The sequence below is a fragment of the Eumetopias jubatus genome, unplaced genomic scaffold (genome assembly GCF_037043125.1).
Source record: "Eumetopias jubatus isolate StellerSeaLion01/CBP00866 unplaced genomic scaffold, mEumJub1_p1.0 scaffold_1, whole genome shotgun sequence".
NCBI classification, from domain to species: domain Eukaryota; kingdom Metazoa; phylum Chordata; class Mammalia; order Carnivora; family Otariidae; genus Eumetopias; species Eumetopias jubatus.
Genome location: NW_028274807.1, coordinates 111,095,049 through 111,113,012, shown reverse-complemented (window position 1 = coordinate 111,113,012; position 17,964 = coordinate 111,095,049). Strand labels below are relative to the sequence as shown.

At 39.3% G+C, this 17,964-nt stretch overlaps 2 protein-coding genes across 3 annotated transcripts in view; one reads left to right on the top strand and one right to left on the bottom strand.

Moving 5' to 3' along the window:
* Positions 1–3,428: 3,428 nt before the first annotated feature.
* On the bottom strand, positions 3,429–5,764 carry SERP1 (stress associated endoplasmic reticulum protein 1). The gene is made up of 3 exons (XM_028103165.2): positions 5,306–5,764; positions 4,926–5,001; positions 3,429–3,713 (listed from the first exon to the last, which is right to left on the bottom strand). The coding sequence occupies exons 1-3, from the start codon at positions 5,387–5,389 to the stop codon at positions 3,673–3,675; spliced, it is 201 nt and encodes a 66-aa protein (XP_027958966.1). The 5' UTR covers positions 5,390–5,764; the 3' UTR covers positions 3,429–3,672.
* A 238-nt stretch (positions 5,765–6,002) lies between these two features.
* Positions 6,003–17,964, top strand: part of EIF2A (eukaryotic translation initiation factor 2A) — a 35,804-nt gene continuing 23,842 nt past the window's right edge. For both annotated transcript variants that reach the window (XM_028103131.1, XM_028103130.1), the window contains exons 1-2: positions 6,003–6,100; positions 16,097–16,166. In XM_028103131.1, the coding sequence (XP_027958932.1) occupies positions 6,049–6,100; positions 16,097–16,166 (122 nt within the window). In that variant the 5' untranslated portion in view covers positions 6,003–6,048. The remainder of the gene's footprint in view (positions 6,101–16,096; positions 16,167–17,964) is intronic.

The following is a 17,964-nucleotide window of genomic DNA, read 5'->3' as shown; positions in this document are numbered from 1 at the left end:
GATTTGATCTATTTTTCTGCTGTACAGGAAATATCACTAGTAAATTTGTCACTTAAATTCATTTTCAAACTTAATTGCATCTATAAAAGGACGTTTTTTTTTAATTGGCAACATGCAAAAATTTTGAAAATTATGAGTTTTTCTAAAAGCAGAAGTAACAAGCTCATGATAACAGAAGTGTTCTGTGTGGACGTTCTGCAATCATTCCTATGGTTTCTCTAGGGTACAGTTGAGTCTGGAAATCTTGGTTCTAGTTTCTGCTCTACCTCAACTAGCTCTGTGAGAGTGGACACCATTTATCTGGTTTTACTTTCCTTCTGAAATAACTGACCACAATTATCATCATTTTATGGTCTTTTCCCCCACCACTGGACTGAGAGATACTTGAGTGCTGGGACTCTATTCACAGCTGTAACTCCATATCTGGCACATAACTCAAAATCCACTGAATAAATGAATTTTTTATCTGTAAATTGGGGCAGTTAGACTAAACTGCCCATGTCCTGTCTATCTTTAGGATTCTGTACTATACATGAATTTACTTTGAATTAACTAAGCCCAGACGGTTGAGTTTTCCCCTTCAGCTTGGCTTCTAGCCTTTTATTGCTCATTAGTACTCTTTTCAAATTAGGACATTTCTGTCCTAATTCAACTTGAAGATAAAGCAGTACAAGTAGCTAGAGTGGGATGAAGTTCTGACAGGAAATGATTCTCTATGGGAGTGACATAGAATTTGCTGTTGAACCCAACTCCTGCTTCTTGAAGTTCTGGTTTGCACCTAAAACAGTAAGTTAAAAAACTAAAAAGGTAGGTAAAGACAAATCAAATGTCAAAACAATTTCTCGTGGAAAATTTGATGCTCTCAATTTTACAGATGCTGTATAAGCAATAAAATTTTGTTGATGATGAACCTCCCAAGAACACAATCCAGATCTCCATATTCCTTTGTGCCAGCAAAACCCCAGTAACCTCAGTGAGAACAGCTGTGGCCCCACAGCTGAAGATACACACTTCCTTGATGTAAGTCAAAGTCCATCACAATACATCCTCTTACAATGAAAAGCTTTCCTTATTTTGGAAGCCCAATTATTTTGAGTAACATTATATACAACCTAACAGATACAATGAAATCATTGACAACTCCTTGAAATGTTAAAGGTAAATGACAAAGAGTAATTGGATAATGTAGACAACCCCTCAATATTATCATACTGTGTTCAACATTGGATGACATAAAATTCAACTGGGAAAGGGAGACCCGAAAGAACTATTTTTCCGTGAATGAAACTTGGATAATGAGATGAGGGTAAATCCTAGGAAAGGAAGTATTTAATTCACTGTGCTTTTTTTTTTTAAAGATGTTATTTATTTATTTGAGAGAGAGAGCATGAGAGGGAAGAGGGCCAGAGGGAGAAGCAGACTCCCTGCTGAGCAGGGAGCCCGATGTGGGACTCGATCCCGGGACTCCAGGATCATGACCTGAGCCGAAGGCAGTCGCTTAACCAACTGAGCCACCCAGGCGCCCAATTCACTGCGCTTTTAATCTATTTCTTGCTATTTATTCCCAGTTATGAACTTTTAATCAGTCTCTGGGTACTATTTCTTTTAACTCAAATACAACATAACACTAGGCATTCTTTAAAATAATTTTCTATTAACTACAAAAAGTACACTCCGATAAGACATCTGTAAAATCATTTCCTTTTAGAAGGCATCAAATATTCAGGGAACTTTATTTTTAAAGGATAAATCAAATAAGACATAGCTTTCATTGACCCAAACATGCATAATCCATCCTTAATATAAAATGTTCTCAATTAGGAAATTACACATGAAATACAAAGGGAATGCAACTTTACATATGTAAAATGATTGCTAGCTATAGCAATTCAACAGTCAAATTAATACATTGTACAATCAACAAAAAAAAAAACCCGAACATCTTAAAGCCAATTATCTATAGTAAACCAGGGGAAATTCTAATATGGAATGGTTTGACTCAAAGCAAAGAATAAGGCACCTGCTATATAAATTTAGAACAGTAACTTTCATTTTTAGAGTTACAATAAAATAGAATTAGTCAACCAAGACACTGGCTTCAAAGAGGGAAACAAGTACAGCGCTGATTTCCTGGGTGAGAAAGGCAGGTAACAATGCAGATAAAAACCTGCTGGTCCAAGGTCGGCTGATGCCTTCCCTATTCTTGAGTAAATTCCTAAACCTTCTTAACTGCTCCTCTCCCTCATTCTCCTCCTACATTTAGGGGTATCAGAAGCTCTGAGGTTCACACTGTGTATTAGGTAGCAGAATTCCCTTCTGTTCCTCTTAAAAGAGCTTATTTTAAAAGAGATATCCTGAGGCAATTAACAAAGCAAACGAGCAGCTTTCATTCCAATTCATTGATACAGAGACACCTCTCAGGCTTTTTTTTTTTTTTTTAATCAAGTTATGACTAAGTATTTAAATAGCCAAAACTTAAAATTTTCAACGGTACCAGAGAACCCAAAACCTGCCTTCTCACCCTTACCATTAGTAAAAAGAAACTTTGATCAATCATAACCTATAAAATTATACAACAAAGGGAAGACTGTAAAGACTGATCCTTATCAGTAAATCCATTTACTTCCAGAGGGCACTTTAGTCTGACGTATCTAGTACCCTAACAAAATTTTAATCATAAATCTAGAAAATTATTTCCAAACACTAAGTAACTTTTTAATTGATGTGCCTTTTTTGGTATCAAAAGTGCTATTAATGTGCTCAGATGTCTTACGGCACATTGGACTCATCAGTATGTCCTGATGAGACACCCAGTTTTAGTAGTATTTTTCCCTAAAATGTTGTCTAGCACAGTAGACCCCTTTGATATATTAAAGTAATTCTGGTGAAATCAATGGTGACATAAACTGTCCCTGATTTTACTCCACCATGGTAGCTTTTAGTGAAAATGAATTGACTCATTAAGTTACAAAATGCTCAATCAAGTTGCTTTCTTATGGCATTTCAGGTTAGTATAATTACTCATGCAAAATCCAAGGTAGTGTAACAGAAATATTGTTAAAATAGATGTTGTAGCTGTAAGCATCTCCCTTTATATTAAGCATTTAGCTTTTAAAAAATTTAGGTGCTAAAGATTATGGGAAAACTAGGCTGTGTAGTTGTTCCATTATAAGCACTTTATTACATGACAGTTACATGACCCTATATGGGAGTGTGCTTTCAATTCAAGATACAGTAATAAAGTGCCTAGCTATATAAAAACCAAACTCCAAACTTTAAATTAAGCTAATTGCATTTACACATTAGGGTTAACAAAATCTAGACCCTGTCTACATAGACTTAATCTAATTATCTATACTGGATACTGTTTTAATAACCACATTAAAAAAAATTTACTCTTTACTGACTGAATAAGTAGGGTCCACTACTGTAGCTTAACAATCAAATTTTATTGCTTTGTTCATGTGGTGCTTTTGCAAGGCACTGTGGTATGGACTAGAAAACTTGGAATGACTCGTGAAGAAACCTTGGAATGACAAATGAAGGATGATATGGAAAGTCATTCTGAGGCAGGATGCTTTACTGAATTGTTTTTAACCAGGGTATCAAACATCAGGAATGAGTTCAAGTTAAAATTCACAGGAGAATGGAAACATCTTAAGGTCAGTCACTTCACATGCCCATCCTGATACTTTGAATAATCTGGAAAATTGCTGTAAAGAGAAAGAGCAAATGTTTTAGTATGCATGCTTTGAATAAAATAGGTCTGGCAACTGATACTTATTAAGGTAGTTCACAAGAATCCAAACGCACCCTTAAAATTACTTGCAAATGCTATGTAACTTCACTGAAATAAAAAATGAAGATAAGCCTACTCTAACAATTGAATGTCTAAATTTTATTTTTAAATTTGTTTCTCTGAATTTTATTTCTAAACGTCCAAGAGATTTTGCAATACGCAATCATTTTAGAAAGAACTTAAAGCGCCAAAACAAACAGGTTTTTCTAGCATAGAATTATTTTGATTTATCCCCAAAATATTAAGTGTCCTTCTAAGGCCTGGCATGTAATATAACCAGGTTTCCTCATTCTCACAAAGCTGAAATTTGATCATCTTTAGGTTAAATAAATTGCTTGGCTCTTGGCCATTTATCAAGAAAGCTTCTAACTAGTAAGTTTAGGAGGCAGGCAAAGTGAAATGTTTAAGAAAAACCTCAGTAATTTTAGAATGTCAGAATGTAAAAAACAGAAACATGTACTTCAATATCAACAACTTGTATATTAAGATAATAAATGAAGAGACGAAAGGTATTCTGTAATTTGCAGAGGCAACAATGTATAATTTAACAGTTTTATCTGCTAACTTATTTTTCCTACCATATGTCAAACGTTTCTTTAATTAATCTAAAAACATTTATCTCATACATTAAGTTGCCAATCAGGTCCGTTTCCTTTATAAAGAATCAATTCTTTGCAAGAGCTTTACTCTATAAAATATACCCAATTTTGACATAAAGACATTACATTCTGGGACACGTTAAATTAAGTTCAACATCCATATACATACATCATGTTCCTAAGCTTTTTTTTAAAAATGTATCGATAATGAGGCTGCAAAACATTCTGAATTCTCATTCCATAAGGGTTGTTTTGGTCTAAATTTCTTCCAACTTGATCATTACTAAGGACCTGACCTCCTTTTCTGATCTCCTGTGAGCACAAATCAAGCTGTGAGAAGTTTCTGGAGCACCACTCTCTGTGCATATGTGGGACAAGCAATTCGGTTCAGATGAAAGTGACTTTTGTGGGGCTCCCGGCAGGTGAGTTGAGAACTACGCTGGTAGGATTCACCACTGATGGGTCATCACGTCATCCCAAGCCCTACATCCAACGCCCTTACCCAATGGTAGCCCCCAAACACTTACCAGAACCACAAACAACAAAAATGAAGAGAGCCAATAACCAGGGTCCTACAGACGCCTTCTCTTCGGGAGCATTTCTCTGCAAAAATGAAAATTCCCTTTTCAAATGCAAAACCCCGCTCCGACCCCGGACTCCTGCAGCCTACACCTTGGCCCAGGTGGCCGGGTCCTCTCACCTCACAGGTTTCCTCTCTGTTCCCGAACCGCCAAGCTCCAGCACCCACCTTCCCGAACGCCCTCCCCCCAGCCTGCCCCCGCCAACTTAGCGTCCAGCTCGCAGCCTCGGTCCGCTAGCCTCGGGTCTCGTGGACAGCTCGACGCGGCCCTACGACCCAGGCCTGAGCCCGGGCTGCCGGACCGAGGGGCGCCTGCTCATTCCTTACCGAGGTCTTGGCGACGTTGCCGCGCTGGGTGATGTTCTTGCTGTGCTTCTCGTTGGCCATACGGATTCGCTGCTTGGCGACCATCTTCGCGGCGCCACCACCTGCCCCAGCCACCCCTTGGACGCGCTCGCTCGCCTCCCCTTGGGCCGCCGCGACGCTCTGCTCCTGGTGCCTGCGCCGCCGGAGCTTGGAGGCTCTCAGGCGGGGCGCTAGCTCCGGCCGCTGGGCCTGGGCTAGTCAAGCGCTAGCCGGGCGCGGGCCGCCGACTGACTGACGACGCCGGACTGGCCGGCGGAGAGGTGGGCGCGCGGGACGACAGCAGGCCGCCGAGATAGTCTTGCGCCGCCGCTCTGGCCGCCGCCGGGAGCGTGGAGTGAAAGAGGAAGGAAATGCAACGCAACAACCGTGCAGCGCTGTCCGTAGCCTCGAACTACTTCGGGTTCGGCTGCCAACGTCAGCACTGGACGGGCTCCGCCCCGCGGAAGTGCGGGCTCCGCCTGCTGAAGCCGACGGAGAAAGAGGACGAAGGCGGGCGCACGGGCCCTAGCCCAGCCCCCCGACGCTCTTTAAAGTGTTGCCCCGGAGCTGCGCGTGCGCGTTCGGGCTCCTTTTCCGCCGCTGTCTCCAACCGGAAGTGAATTGGCCCCGAGGTTTGTGATACCGGAAACAGCTATGCGCGGTTTCCACGCCTGAGGAGACGTGTAGGGGCCGGGTTTGGCCCTCGTGAACTCTGACCCAAGCGCATGGGTTTTTCTTTCCGGGACAAGATGGCGCCGTCCACGCCGCTCTTGACAGGTGAGTCCTGAACGAGCAAGGGATTGTTTTTCAGAGCAGTTTCTTTTTGTGTCTTTGCTCTTGGGGATAACCCGAGAAGCACTGGTGTCTTATCCATCTTTCTTTGTGGGTTGTGGAAGAGCTAGAGGGCCTTTTGGGTTTCTTGGTGTCGCGTGGCAATCGGAAGTGAGGCCCCCGCCTGTGGGCTCCTGCATTCCCCTCCCTTTTGGCCCATGCATCATTCCTCCCTGTCGCTTTAGGTTCCACTGGAATTGAGGAAGGGAGATAAGATCAGGAAGTGCAAGTTGAATTTGTTACCCCGGGTGTACAACACTGGTTTTATAAGGAACCCTTATCTGGTGACAGACCTTGTTGACAGTGAGAAATCATTTATTTCTCTAATAAGGAACAAAGATAAACAAATAACTAAGTCCCTAGAATGAGCACACATATTAAATACACCTGAACTTAAGTAATACCAAATTCTGTGTTCCTTGCTTTAATGAGATTTGTAGCGCCGAATAGAGAGAGTAGAGCTGTGGTAGAGTAGATTTAAAGTGATGAAAGTATGCTCTGGGATTGTAGCAGTGAGCATTACAGAAATGATCTAGCAACGTTTGATGTTGAAATGGTTATGAGAATTTTCGAATTTGAACATGAGAGGATTCCTGGATTTTGAAGCGGAGGCAGAGTTTATAATTTTGGAAACGATAATTAGCCTTGGACTGTGTCTGGGAAGACTGGACTACGGTAACGACTGGGATTCTCATATGAGTATCAAATAAAGAGAGGGGAATTGGGAGAGAAAAGAATAGAGGCCTTTTGAAAGTCACGAATAGTTTATATAGAAAAGAAAAAGTCATTAACAAAAAGGTTGTCTTTTTTTTTAAGATTTTATTTATTTATTTGACACAGAAAGAGACACAGTGAGAGAGGGAACACAAGCAGCGGGAGCGGGAGAGGGAGAAGCAGGCTTCCCGCTGAGCAGGGAGCCTGATGTGGGGCCCGATCCCAGGACCCTGGGATCATGACCTGAGCCGAAGGCAGATGCTTAACGACTGAGCCACCCAGGCGCCCCAAGGTTGTCTACTTTTGAGGAAGGGGATTATGTCCCCGGAGACTTGAACCTTAAAAAACTTTTGCACTTTTTCCTGTTCTGCATTTTAAAATCTTTATTGTTAAGCATGACATCCTCTCATATTAATCTGGCCACTGCAGTTCCTTCATCAGATATTTATCAAATACTGACTATAACTTGTTAAATGATTATGCCAGGCACATTACTGTTTAAAAGGCATAATTACATAATTAAATGAATTTTTTTCTCTGGTTTCGTAAAGATAACTAGTATGTTATTCACAATGCTTATTTGAACTCTAATAAAAAACAGTACATTAAAATTATCTGATAAATTTTCTCACGTTAAAAAAAAATCCTTACAGGGTCGCCTCAGTGCTTACAGAATAAATTCCATCTTGTTTAGCATAGCATGTGGAATCCTTCATAATCCGTGAAAAGCTCTTTGCATTTCCTTGGCTGCACCCCCCCATTTTGTGCTCCGTCAATATTGAACTGCTTATAAAACCCTCGAAAAATCTACTTTTTCAGTCTAGCACTATCCTGTTCCTCTTGATTTGGCTTACTTCTTTTCATCGTTTAAAATTCATTTCAAACATCATTGCTCTTTGAAGCTTTTCTTTACTCTTCCCAGATGATCAGTCAGTCCCAGGCTATTTTTGTACTTCATATATACTTGAAATTTTTTTTTCCCCTTTTTCACGTAGGTTAATTATCTGGTTATTTAGATGCCTTTCTGCCTTGTTAGACTGTGAACTCCTTGGTGGCGGGGGCAGAGTTTTACTCATCCCTGTCTTCTCAGTACCAGTTACGGTGCATGGTAAACAATAGACACTCTAAATGTTTGATGGAGGAATAAATTAATAAAGGGTAATCATTTATAGTCAAATTAACTAAGAATGATAATTTTCTTACAATGCTTAAAATCCAGGACTTTGTAAGAGCTTCAGGGTTAGATAATCATTCTATTTCTCATATTCATAGAGGCCTAGAGAGATTCACATTGCAAGTTGGCAGAATCAGGATTATTAGTCATTCAACGTCCATTTTTCTTTTACTTGAACACATTGATTAATTTTTTAAACATTGTTAGTATAGATATTTCAGCCAATAATAGATTCTTTTACTTCCAAAATCTTTTTTTAAAACTTAGACTCATGGAATTTTGGAGTTTAAAATAATTTACACATTGCCCAGTAAATTTTGTTAGTCACAACTTTTAATTGGAAATGACAAAAAGCCAAAGCACGCCTGGGTGGCTCAATCCATTGAGCATCCGACTCGATTTCAGCTCAGGTCATGGTCTCGGGGTCAGGGTCGCAAGATTAAGCCTCTCGAGTTGTGCTCTGCACTCTGGGGGGGATCTGCTTGGGATTCTTTCCATCTCTCTCTCCCTCTGCCCCTCCTCCTGCTTGCATGTGTGCCCTCTCTCTCTAAAATAAATAAATGTTTAAAACAAAATTCATTCTCAGGCTAACGTTCTCCATGTTTACATTCAACCAGCTTAGCAGCCCCAAAGGAAAGCACATTTTTTGCCAGTCTCAATGCTAGCTGTCTTTGGCCTGACTTGGCTTGGCTGGATCTTGCTTATCTTTGAATCAGTCAATTTTTAATCAAATCACCAATTCTAACCCTTGGATAGTTTCCCTTGGAAAATTAGAGTCTTCTAAAAGGTGAGGCCTAGATTCCAGGCATGTAAAACAGTGGCCCTTACGTGAAACCCATATTTCTAATTAACTTGCCTGGTTGAGGCCACTGAGATAATTTATTCAAAATGGAGTCATTGTCCTACATTGATAGGTACTGCACTGGATGTAAGGGTTGGAAAAAGTATCCCATTATAATGATCACCATATCCCTGGCATAGAACACTTGTTTGTTGAAGCCTAATAGTTTTCTCATACTAACTCAGGCTTAGAGCAATAGATGGTATATGAGTATCCAGAAAGGCTCCTAATTTTTAGAAAGATATTATTTAAGTACAGTATTTATTATTCTTGTTTTTAAACAGTTTTTCTGTGTGAAACTCTGGCATTTATTTGTTGCTTTACTGAAAAGAGCCGTTCACATTCTAGGTTTTTCTTCCTAATAGAGCATGTTTCCAGATCCCCTTTAATTAAAGGAGAAAATCATTAAAAACAAGGGATCATATCAACTCTCAGTACACTATATTAAACTGTCTACATTGTATTCAGTGTTTCACATTCAGTCATACTTCTAATTAAAATGAATTCCTCATTAGAAAGTCATATATAGAAAAGTTGTTTTCGTTATTGAAAAGAACTTTTGAATCCATATTTATTTTTGCTTTTATTAACTTGTAATATGGTTTATGTTCTGTTATGAATCTGATTTTGTGTGTCTTCGAATGCACTTTGTATATCCATTTATTCTTGTATAAGTTACTCAAACTGATTAAATCCAGTAAAGTATCTTAGTGGTTCCAAAATGTTTTACAGCACTTTTTCATAGATATGCTTCTGTGTAAGGAGATGTGAAGTAAAATATTTGCTTTAAATAGTGATTTATATGTATGAAGGAGACTGTAGTGACTCAGTATGATTTTTATGATGAATTCAATTGATAATTAGTTCCCCTAAAGTAGACGTATCTGTTATAAAGAATATAACCAACAGTATCACCAGTTTTAAAGTAGCTCTGGTTTACACTTTTGTCTCATGGACTTTGTTTTTACCTTAGTACAAAAATCTTGATCTATTCAATTTTTTATTTTAATGAAGCACTTTGTTCGGTATTCCCAAGCAAATCTATTCTTGGGAAATGTTGAAAAAAATTTTTTCCAGGGACACCTGGGTGGCCCAGTTGGTTAAGCATCTGCTTTCGGCTCGGGTCATAATCTCAGGGTCCTAGGATCGAGCCCCATGTCGGGCTCCCTGCTCAGCGGGCAGTCTCCTTTTCCCTCTCCCTCTCCCTCTGTGTGTCTCTCTCAAATAAATAAAACCTTAAAAAAAAAAAAACAACTTTTCCCCAAACTTTTGATTGATTTAATTTCTTGCCATATTGTGAACAATCATTATCAAAAATGTTTTTGTTTTTTTTTAAGATTTTATTTATTTATTTGTCAGAGAGAGCAAGGGAGCAGGAGTGAGTAGCACAAGCAGGGGGAGTGGCAGGCAAAGGGAGAAGCAGGCTCCCCCATGCGGGACTCCATCCCAGGATCTTGGGATCATGACCTGAGCCAAAGACAGAGGTTTAACTGACTGAGCCGGGCGTCCCAGTGATGGTCTTTTAAAAAAGCCTTATAGGGGCGCCTGGGTGGCTCAGTTGTTAAGCATCTGCCTTTGGCTCAGGTCATGATCCCAGGGTCCTGGGATCGAGCCCCGCATTGGGCTCTCTGCTTGGCAGGAGGCCTGCTTCTCCCTCTCCCACCCCCCCTGCTTGTGTTCCTGCTCTTGCTGTCTCTCTCTCTCTCTGTCAAATAAATAAAGTTTTAAAAAGAAAAAGAAAAAAGCCTTATATTTTGATATAATTTAATACTTACAAGAAGTTGCAAAAACAATAAAGGGAGTTTCCTATGTACCCTTCACCTAGCTTTCTCCAATGATAATATATAACCATAGTACATTATTAAAACTAGGAAATTGATACTTGTACTGTAGTATTTACTAAACTATAATCCTTGTTTGGATTTCACCAGTTTGTGTGTGTATAGGGTACTATGAAATTTTATCACATGTAGATTCATGTAGCCACCATTGTCAGAATATAGAACTGCTCCATCATCACAAAGAAGATGCTACCCTGGGGCGCCTGGGGGGCTCATCCAGTTAAGCATCCAACTCTTGATTTCGGCTCAGGTCATGATCTCAGGGGTGGTGAGGTCAAGCCCCGTGTCGGGCTCTGCCCTGGGTGTGGAGCCTTCTTAAGATTCTCTCTCTGCACCCACCCCACCCCACCCCCCACTGTATGTGCGCGCTTTTTCTCTCTCTAAAAAAAGAAGAAAAAGATGCTGCCCTTTTATAGTCAGATCCTCCTTCCAACTCTAATCATGGGCAGCCACTGATCTGTCCCTCAATAATTTTGTCATTTCTAGAGTGTTCTATAAATGGAATCAGAACATACAACTTTTGGATTTTTGTTTTAAAACTGTTATTTAGAATGTGAACATATGCATGTTGAAAAGCAGTTGATCAATTTGACTCAAGATTTTGCTTCTCCAGAAACATACTAAAACCAGGAAGTGAAAACCACATGAGACTGAATGCTACTTGAGTGACACTCAAGAGTGACACTTTTCACACTAACTTTTCTGTCAAGTGTTGCCTTTTAAGATTTTGAGTTAACAATCTGTATGAGCGAGTGTGGGTTAAGTAGTTTTTGTTCCTCACTCCTGTTCTGTTTTAGTCCATTGAGTCTCCAGTAACAAAAATATCGTTGAGTGGGTGGCTTAAACAACATTTATTTCCCATACTTCTGGAGTCTGGGAAAGTCTACTTCAAGGTACTGGCAGATTTGGTGTCTGGTGAGAGCCTACTTCCTGTTCAAAGACAGCCATTGTTTGCTGTGTCTTCATAGGGCAGAGGGGCAAGGGAGCTTCCTGGAATCTCTTTCATAAAGGTGCTAATCCCATTCCTGAGGGCTCTGCTTTCCTCATCTAATTACTTCCCAAAGGCCTATCTTCAAATACCATCACATTAGGGATTAAGTTTCAACGTATGAATGAGGGGGGTGGTAAACAGTCTATAGTAGATCCTTTGGAGTTTTCCACCTGTCTTAGTTTGGTATGTAGTCAAATAGAAATTTTGGAAAAGGAAAACCTTGTACTGGTTGCCCTGAATAGTCTGAAAGTTCCCACTGCTGTGGTCAGAAGGCTTCATGGGTTCTGCAGTATAGCTGCCACTTTAGTCCAGTTGACCCTTGAACAACAACATGGGTTTGAAATATGCAGGTCCACTTACATACTTTTTTTAAATACAGTACAACACTGTAAATGTGTTTTCCTTGTGATTTCCTTAATAACTCTTTTCTGTAGCTTATTTTATTGTAAGAATATAATATATAATACATGTACAAAATATGTATTAATTGACCATTTATGTTACCGATACAGGTGGTCAGCTGTAGGCTATTAGTAGTTAAATGTTTGGGGGAGTCAAGTTAGTCACGCATTTTTGGTTGTACAGGATTCAGCACCCCTAACTCCTGTGTTCAAGAGTCAGCTGTATAATGTACAAAAACTTTGAATTTCACCTCAAGTAAACATTGTGGTTGGTGATAACAGCAAAATGAACAAACATAGAGGACCAAGGTCACTAGTTACAAGTTCATCAGAACACAAGCTGAGATCAGGTCGATAAAGCTTGTTTTACTTTGTTTTTTAAAGATTTTATTTATTTGAGAGAAAATGAGAGAGAGAGCATGAGAAGGGGAGGGTCAGAGGGAGAAGCAGACTCCCTGCTGATCAGGGAGCCTGATGCTGACTGGATCCTGGGACTCCAGGATCATGACCTGAGCTGAAGCCAGTTGCTTAACCAACTGAGCCACCCAAGCGCCCAAGCTTGTTTTTTCTTTTTTGCCAGTCACTTTAGGCCTATGTTCTCAGGGCCAGCAGTTAAGACAACAGAATGTGGTTTGATTGCATCATCTTATGGCACATTTTCTAATTACACTGCAGCTTCATTGGGGCTTCACTGACAATACGCTGTTTTATTTTCCTAGGCCTGTATGTAAATTCTGTAAGAGAGCCCTTCATGTGTTAAATTGCTGTAGCAGCTTGTGGGAGGGACCTCATTAGGCTGACACAATTTTATGTAACCTAGTAATAAAGTGTAATCTGGTAACTAAAATCCTTACTTTGGTAAATTCACTTTTTATGAATCTCTCAAATAAATGTTTGTTAAAACCATTATTATAGTATTAAGAAATGAATGGCCTATTCTAAATGCTAATGTGTCGTACATGATATTACAGCAAATGATTTGGTGATGAGAAATAGCACTGTTTTGCCTGTGTAGTAAGAGAATTTTGATGCTACACTTGATCTTAGCCAAAAAACTGAAAAGCAGTTGAGAATTTTGATGCTAGAGAATTATAGTTCATAGTTTTAAAATATTGTAGGAAAACATTTTTTGGCACAAAATGTTTTCTAATGTCATTAGAGATTCTTAAAATAGATAACTTCAGTGTTTCATTCAAGACGTAGCAATAGACTGAGCTCCTTTGAAATTATTGCCTTGAGTGCAGTTATGGATTCATTTTTTTATTATTATTTTTTAAGATTTTATTTATTTATTTGACAGAGAGAGAGACAGCGAGAGAGGGAACACAAGCAGGGGGAGTGGGAAAGAGAGAAGCAGGCTTCCCACCAAGCAGGGAGCCCGATGCGGGGCTCCATCCCAGGACCCTGAGATCATGACCCAAGCCAAAGGCAGTCGCTCAACCAGCTGAGCCACCCAGGTGCCCCTGGATTCATTTTTTTAAATCCCTAATGCCTAGGACATAGAGCTGTGCAGCGACCAGATCAAATAGAGCCTTGTAAGCCATGTAGTGTTAGGAGTTTAGAACTTGATATATGCAGAACACTTTGCTAGGCTTCATTCTTTTCAAGGCCAAATGACCTGTAACAGTTTGACAATTCAGTTTAGTGCTCTGCATGTGAGGAAACATGGTATTGACTTGGGTACTTGTGGATATCTAACAAGAAACTCATCATTTACTTATGTGTTTATTTATCTTCCGTCCCTCCACTAGAATGGAAGCTCCATGAGGGCATAGATTTTTGTCTTGTTCATCAGTGGTTCCTTTCCTTAGTAACTTTATAACTTTAAATTACTTACTTTGGGACTGTAAGTTATATTACTTTCAATATCTGAAAATTGAGCTAGTTAATTCTCAGGTAGAAAATCAGTATTATGAGAACTGTCCCTTGAGAAGGGAAATGGAGCCAAGAGCGGCCCCCTGTTTGTCAGTTCTGCTGCTTTCTCAGTAAAGGGAAGAGTAGATTTGTGAACAGTTGGCAGAAAAGGAAGCAGATCGAAATATAACCATGAACCTTAGTATAAGTTTTTCTTCTATTCAGCACTTAAACTTTTGCTGCTAGCAAGAATTTTAGCTGATAAAATAGTAACTCATCAACAAGTTCTGCCAGTTTTATCTCCTAAATATTGAACACTTATTCACCATTTCCCCTGCCCCCCATCAGTCCAAGTTTCCATACTCTCCTGTGGGACCACTGCAGAACTGTCTTGAATAGTCTTATCCACTCTTACTCTCTTCCAGTTTATTCTCTACACTGGACCAGATTGACCTTTTCAAAATGCAAATCTGGTTCTAGAACTTCACCTAAAACCCTTTTGAAGTTTCCCACTTTAGGCCACAGACCAACGTTGCCTGACTTCGGCCACAAGATCGTGCTTGGTGTGAGCCCTGTTTTCTTCTCCACCTCCAGTTACTTCCATAAAGGCCTCTGATGCTCTGTCATCTCTCTTGCCATGGAATTTTTGCACTTGTTCCTGTTCTCTTTGCTTGTTAACTGTACCCATCCTCCAGATCTCAGTACACAAATCCTGTACTCAAGGGCACTTTCCCTCATCTTTCATTTTTAGATCAAAACTCCCTATTCACTGGATTGGCCCCATAGATCTTTAGTTTGTAGCACTAAGCACACTTACAGAATTCCATGTATTTGACTAATTATGTGATTAATGAGGTCAGGGACAAGACTGATTTTCCTCCCTATTGTATCTCCAGTACTCAACATAGGGTCTGGGAGGTAGTTTTTATTTTTTACTCAGTAAGCCTTTTTCAAATGAACGAATCAATTTCCTTGATTCAGCTTTAGAAACTTCTAATTGAGCCATTTAAAAATATATAATTAATCTGGAGCGCCTGAGTGGCTCAGTCATCAAGCATCTGCCTTCGGCTCAGGTCATGATCCCAGGGTTCTGGGATGTAGCCCCACATCAGGCTCCCCGCTCAGTGAGGAGCCTGCTTCTCCCTCTCTCTCTGCCTGTCGCTCTCCCTGCTTGTGCTCACTCTCTGTCAAATAAATAATCTTTAAAAAATATATAAATATATATAATTAATTCTATCGATGGTTTTGCTTAATCTTGAACTCTGTTCCCACTTTATTTTTTAGGATATTACTGTTATTGGGAACTTAGTAAATGAATGTGTGTCATCCCACTTGTTCTCTTAGTTTGAGAAATTGTAAATATATTACTAATGCCTTACATTTTTTAAGAACTTTGGATGTATTCTGTATTTTCCTGTTATTTTTTTTGTATAAAGCACACAGCCACCCTGTTTTCTAATATCTCCTCTTCTTCCAGGTTGCAGACTGCCAACTTTTTATTGTATCCTTATGTGGCAGAAAGAGAGCTAGCTAGCTCTCTGGGGCTCTTCTTAGAAGGGCACTAATCCCATTCATAAGGTCTCTACCCTTATAATCAAATTATTTCCAAAAGGCCCCAATTCCAAATACCATCACATTGGGATTAGGGTTTCAACATGAGAATTGGGGGGGGGGGGATATAAACATTCGTTCCATTGCATTATGTATTGATTTCCCAGCAGTTGCATGATTTCATGCAATAGGGTTAAGAAAAATGCACCCTTTTGTATATTTAATGAAAAATGTACTCATTTAATGCTAACATTCTGTAGCTATGAAATGTTTAATAATTTCATTGATACTTTGAAACCTTTTTCTTTTTAAGATTTTATTTATTAGGGAGAGAGATAATGATAGTGCACAAGGCAGTGGGGGTAGGGGTAGGAGAAGCAGGCTCCTCGCTGAGCAGGGAGCCCGATGCAGCGCTTGATCCCAGGTCCCTGGGATCATGACCTGAACCAAAGGCAGACGCTTAACCAACTGCGCTACCTAGGCACGCCTGAAAGCTTTTTGTTTTTTAAAATATTTGTGATTACTTAGTATTCATTAACAAACTAAAGGTGGTTCTTTCCACTTTGTTTCTTTAGTCCGAGGATCAGAAGGACTGTACATGGTAAATGGACCACCACATTTTACAGAAAGCACTTTGTTTTCAAGGTATGGTTTATATTGTTGACTGATGTTATAGGGAACTATACAATACATCCTAAATTATTTTTGTTGTTATATTCTGAACAAGAAAGAACAGATAGGCTGGTTTCTTGGGGTGTGTTATATAATATTAACAGAAGACGGAAAGAATGCATATTCTTTATCAAGAAAAATGATTGATCTTTAGATTTGAAAATAATAGCTTCAGCATTTTTAAAAGAAAAAGCGTAGACCTTAGTATATTTGAGTTCAAGCCTTAAGATTCGAAGAATCTTATCTTGGAGGATGAAGAAAAACTTGCAAATGTGATAGCCAAACCACTGCCTATAGTCTTCATGAAATCGGACAATGAAAAAGATATAGGAAAGGAAGGAAATAGAAAATATATATTTAACTAGATAGATACAAATATATTTTTTCTAAAAAGAAACAATGGGTAAACAGAAAATTATAATAAAAGTATTAAGTTGGTGGCATAACCTTATGATGACATGCAAAATTCTGAAATGCATTCAGTCATTTTATTGGAACAGAAAATTGATATTGTCATTTTAAATCCATTGTATGATAAAACAAATAATTATATTAACATCATTAGAAACCAGGATTTTTCAGCATAAGATTGAAAGGATAGACGCATATATTGATATGAACTCATGATTTCTTTTCATAAAAACATTTGTATTTTCTAGTTCTGTCCGCTGAAAAAGGTTGAGAAGCAGTGATAAGCTAGTAGTAGTGAATACCCCTGCCTCACAGATTGTGATCTTTAAACACCATTCTTTACTAATAGGAACTAGTTCCTTGCAGAAGTGACTGACTTCAGATCTACAACAGTAGATACAAGAATTGAGCTAGAGACATCTTGGGCCAGAAAGCAAGGAAGCTATAAAAGACTAACAGGGCTTTGTTAAAGGGTCACAGGAGTCAACTTTAGGGGGTTCTCACTAACTTAAGATGGGTTAGTTTGAGAATTGGGAAGAATCATGACTGAAAGGATTAAGACATTCAAGGATATAAACACTGTCCCCAAAACTCCTCTCTCCAGATCTTATTGGTCAGCTTTGGAGGTTGATGGGGTGGGTCCTCGCTCATTATTTTGAAAACTGATAAATCAAGAGAAGGAGTCAAGCATTTATTTTGCCTTTCCCGTACAGTTTTTCAGAGTAAACAAATTATTGATGAGGAAAACTTATTTATAGGAGAATTCCAGTTAATACAAAAGGAATGATGGGATTAGATAATCATTGTAATCTTAAAGAAATCATGTGTCAGTGGTTCTCAAACTTTAACATGCATCAGAATTCTCTGAAGAGCTCGTTAAAACACAGATTGCTGCTCCCTCCCCAGATTTCCTGATTCATTGGATCTGGGGTGGGACCCAAGAATTGGAATTTTTAACAAGTTCCCCAGTAATGCCAAAGCTGTAAGTCTGGGGAGCCTGCTTTCAGAACTATTGATCTGGGCAAATGATCATCAAAAGATGCTGAAACTGTTAGATGAAGTATCGATGGGGAACTTTATAATCAGGCTGACATCACCTGAATCTATTGCCCAGTTTTTTACTAGACCCCAGTTCTCTAGAACCATGATACGGGAAGTGTGGGCTCAAGAACAACTATATTATATTGGCTTCACCTTGAGCCAGTGCAGAAATACAACATCTCAGTCCCTGATCCAGCTTAGTGAATCAGCATCTGTGTTTTAACCAGATCCTCAGGTGATTTGTATGCATATTGATATTTGAAAAGCACTGCTCTAGTAAACAAGTCTGTGTCAAAGCTTTTGGGCTGCATGCACTTCA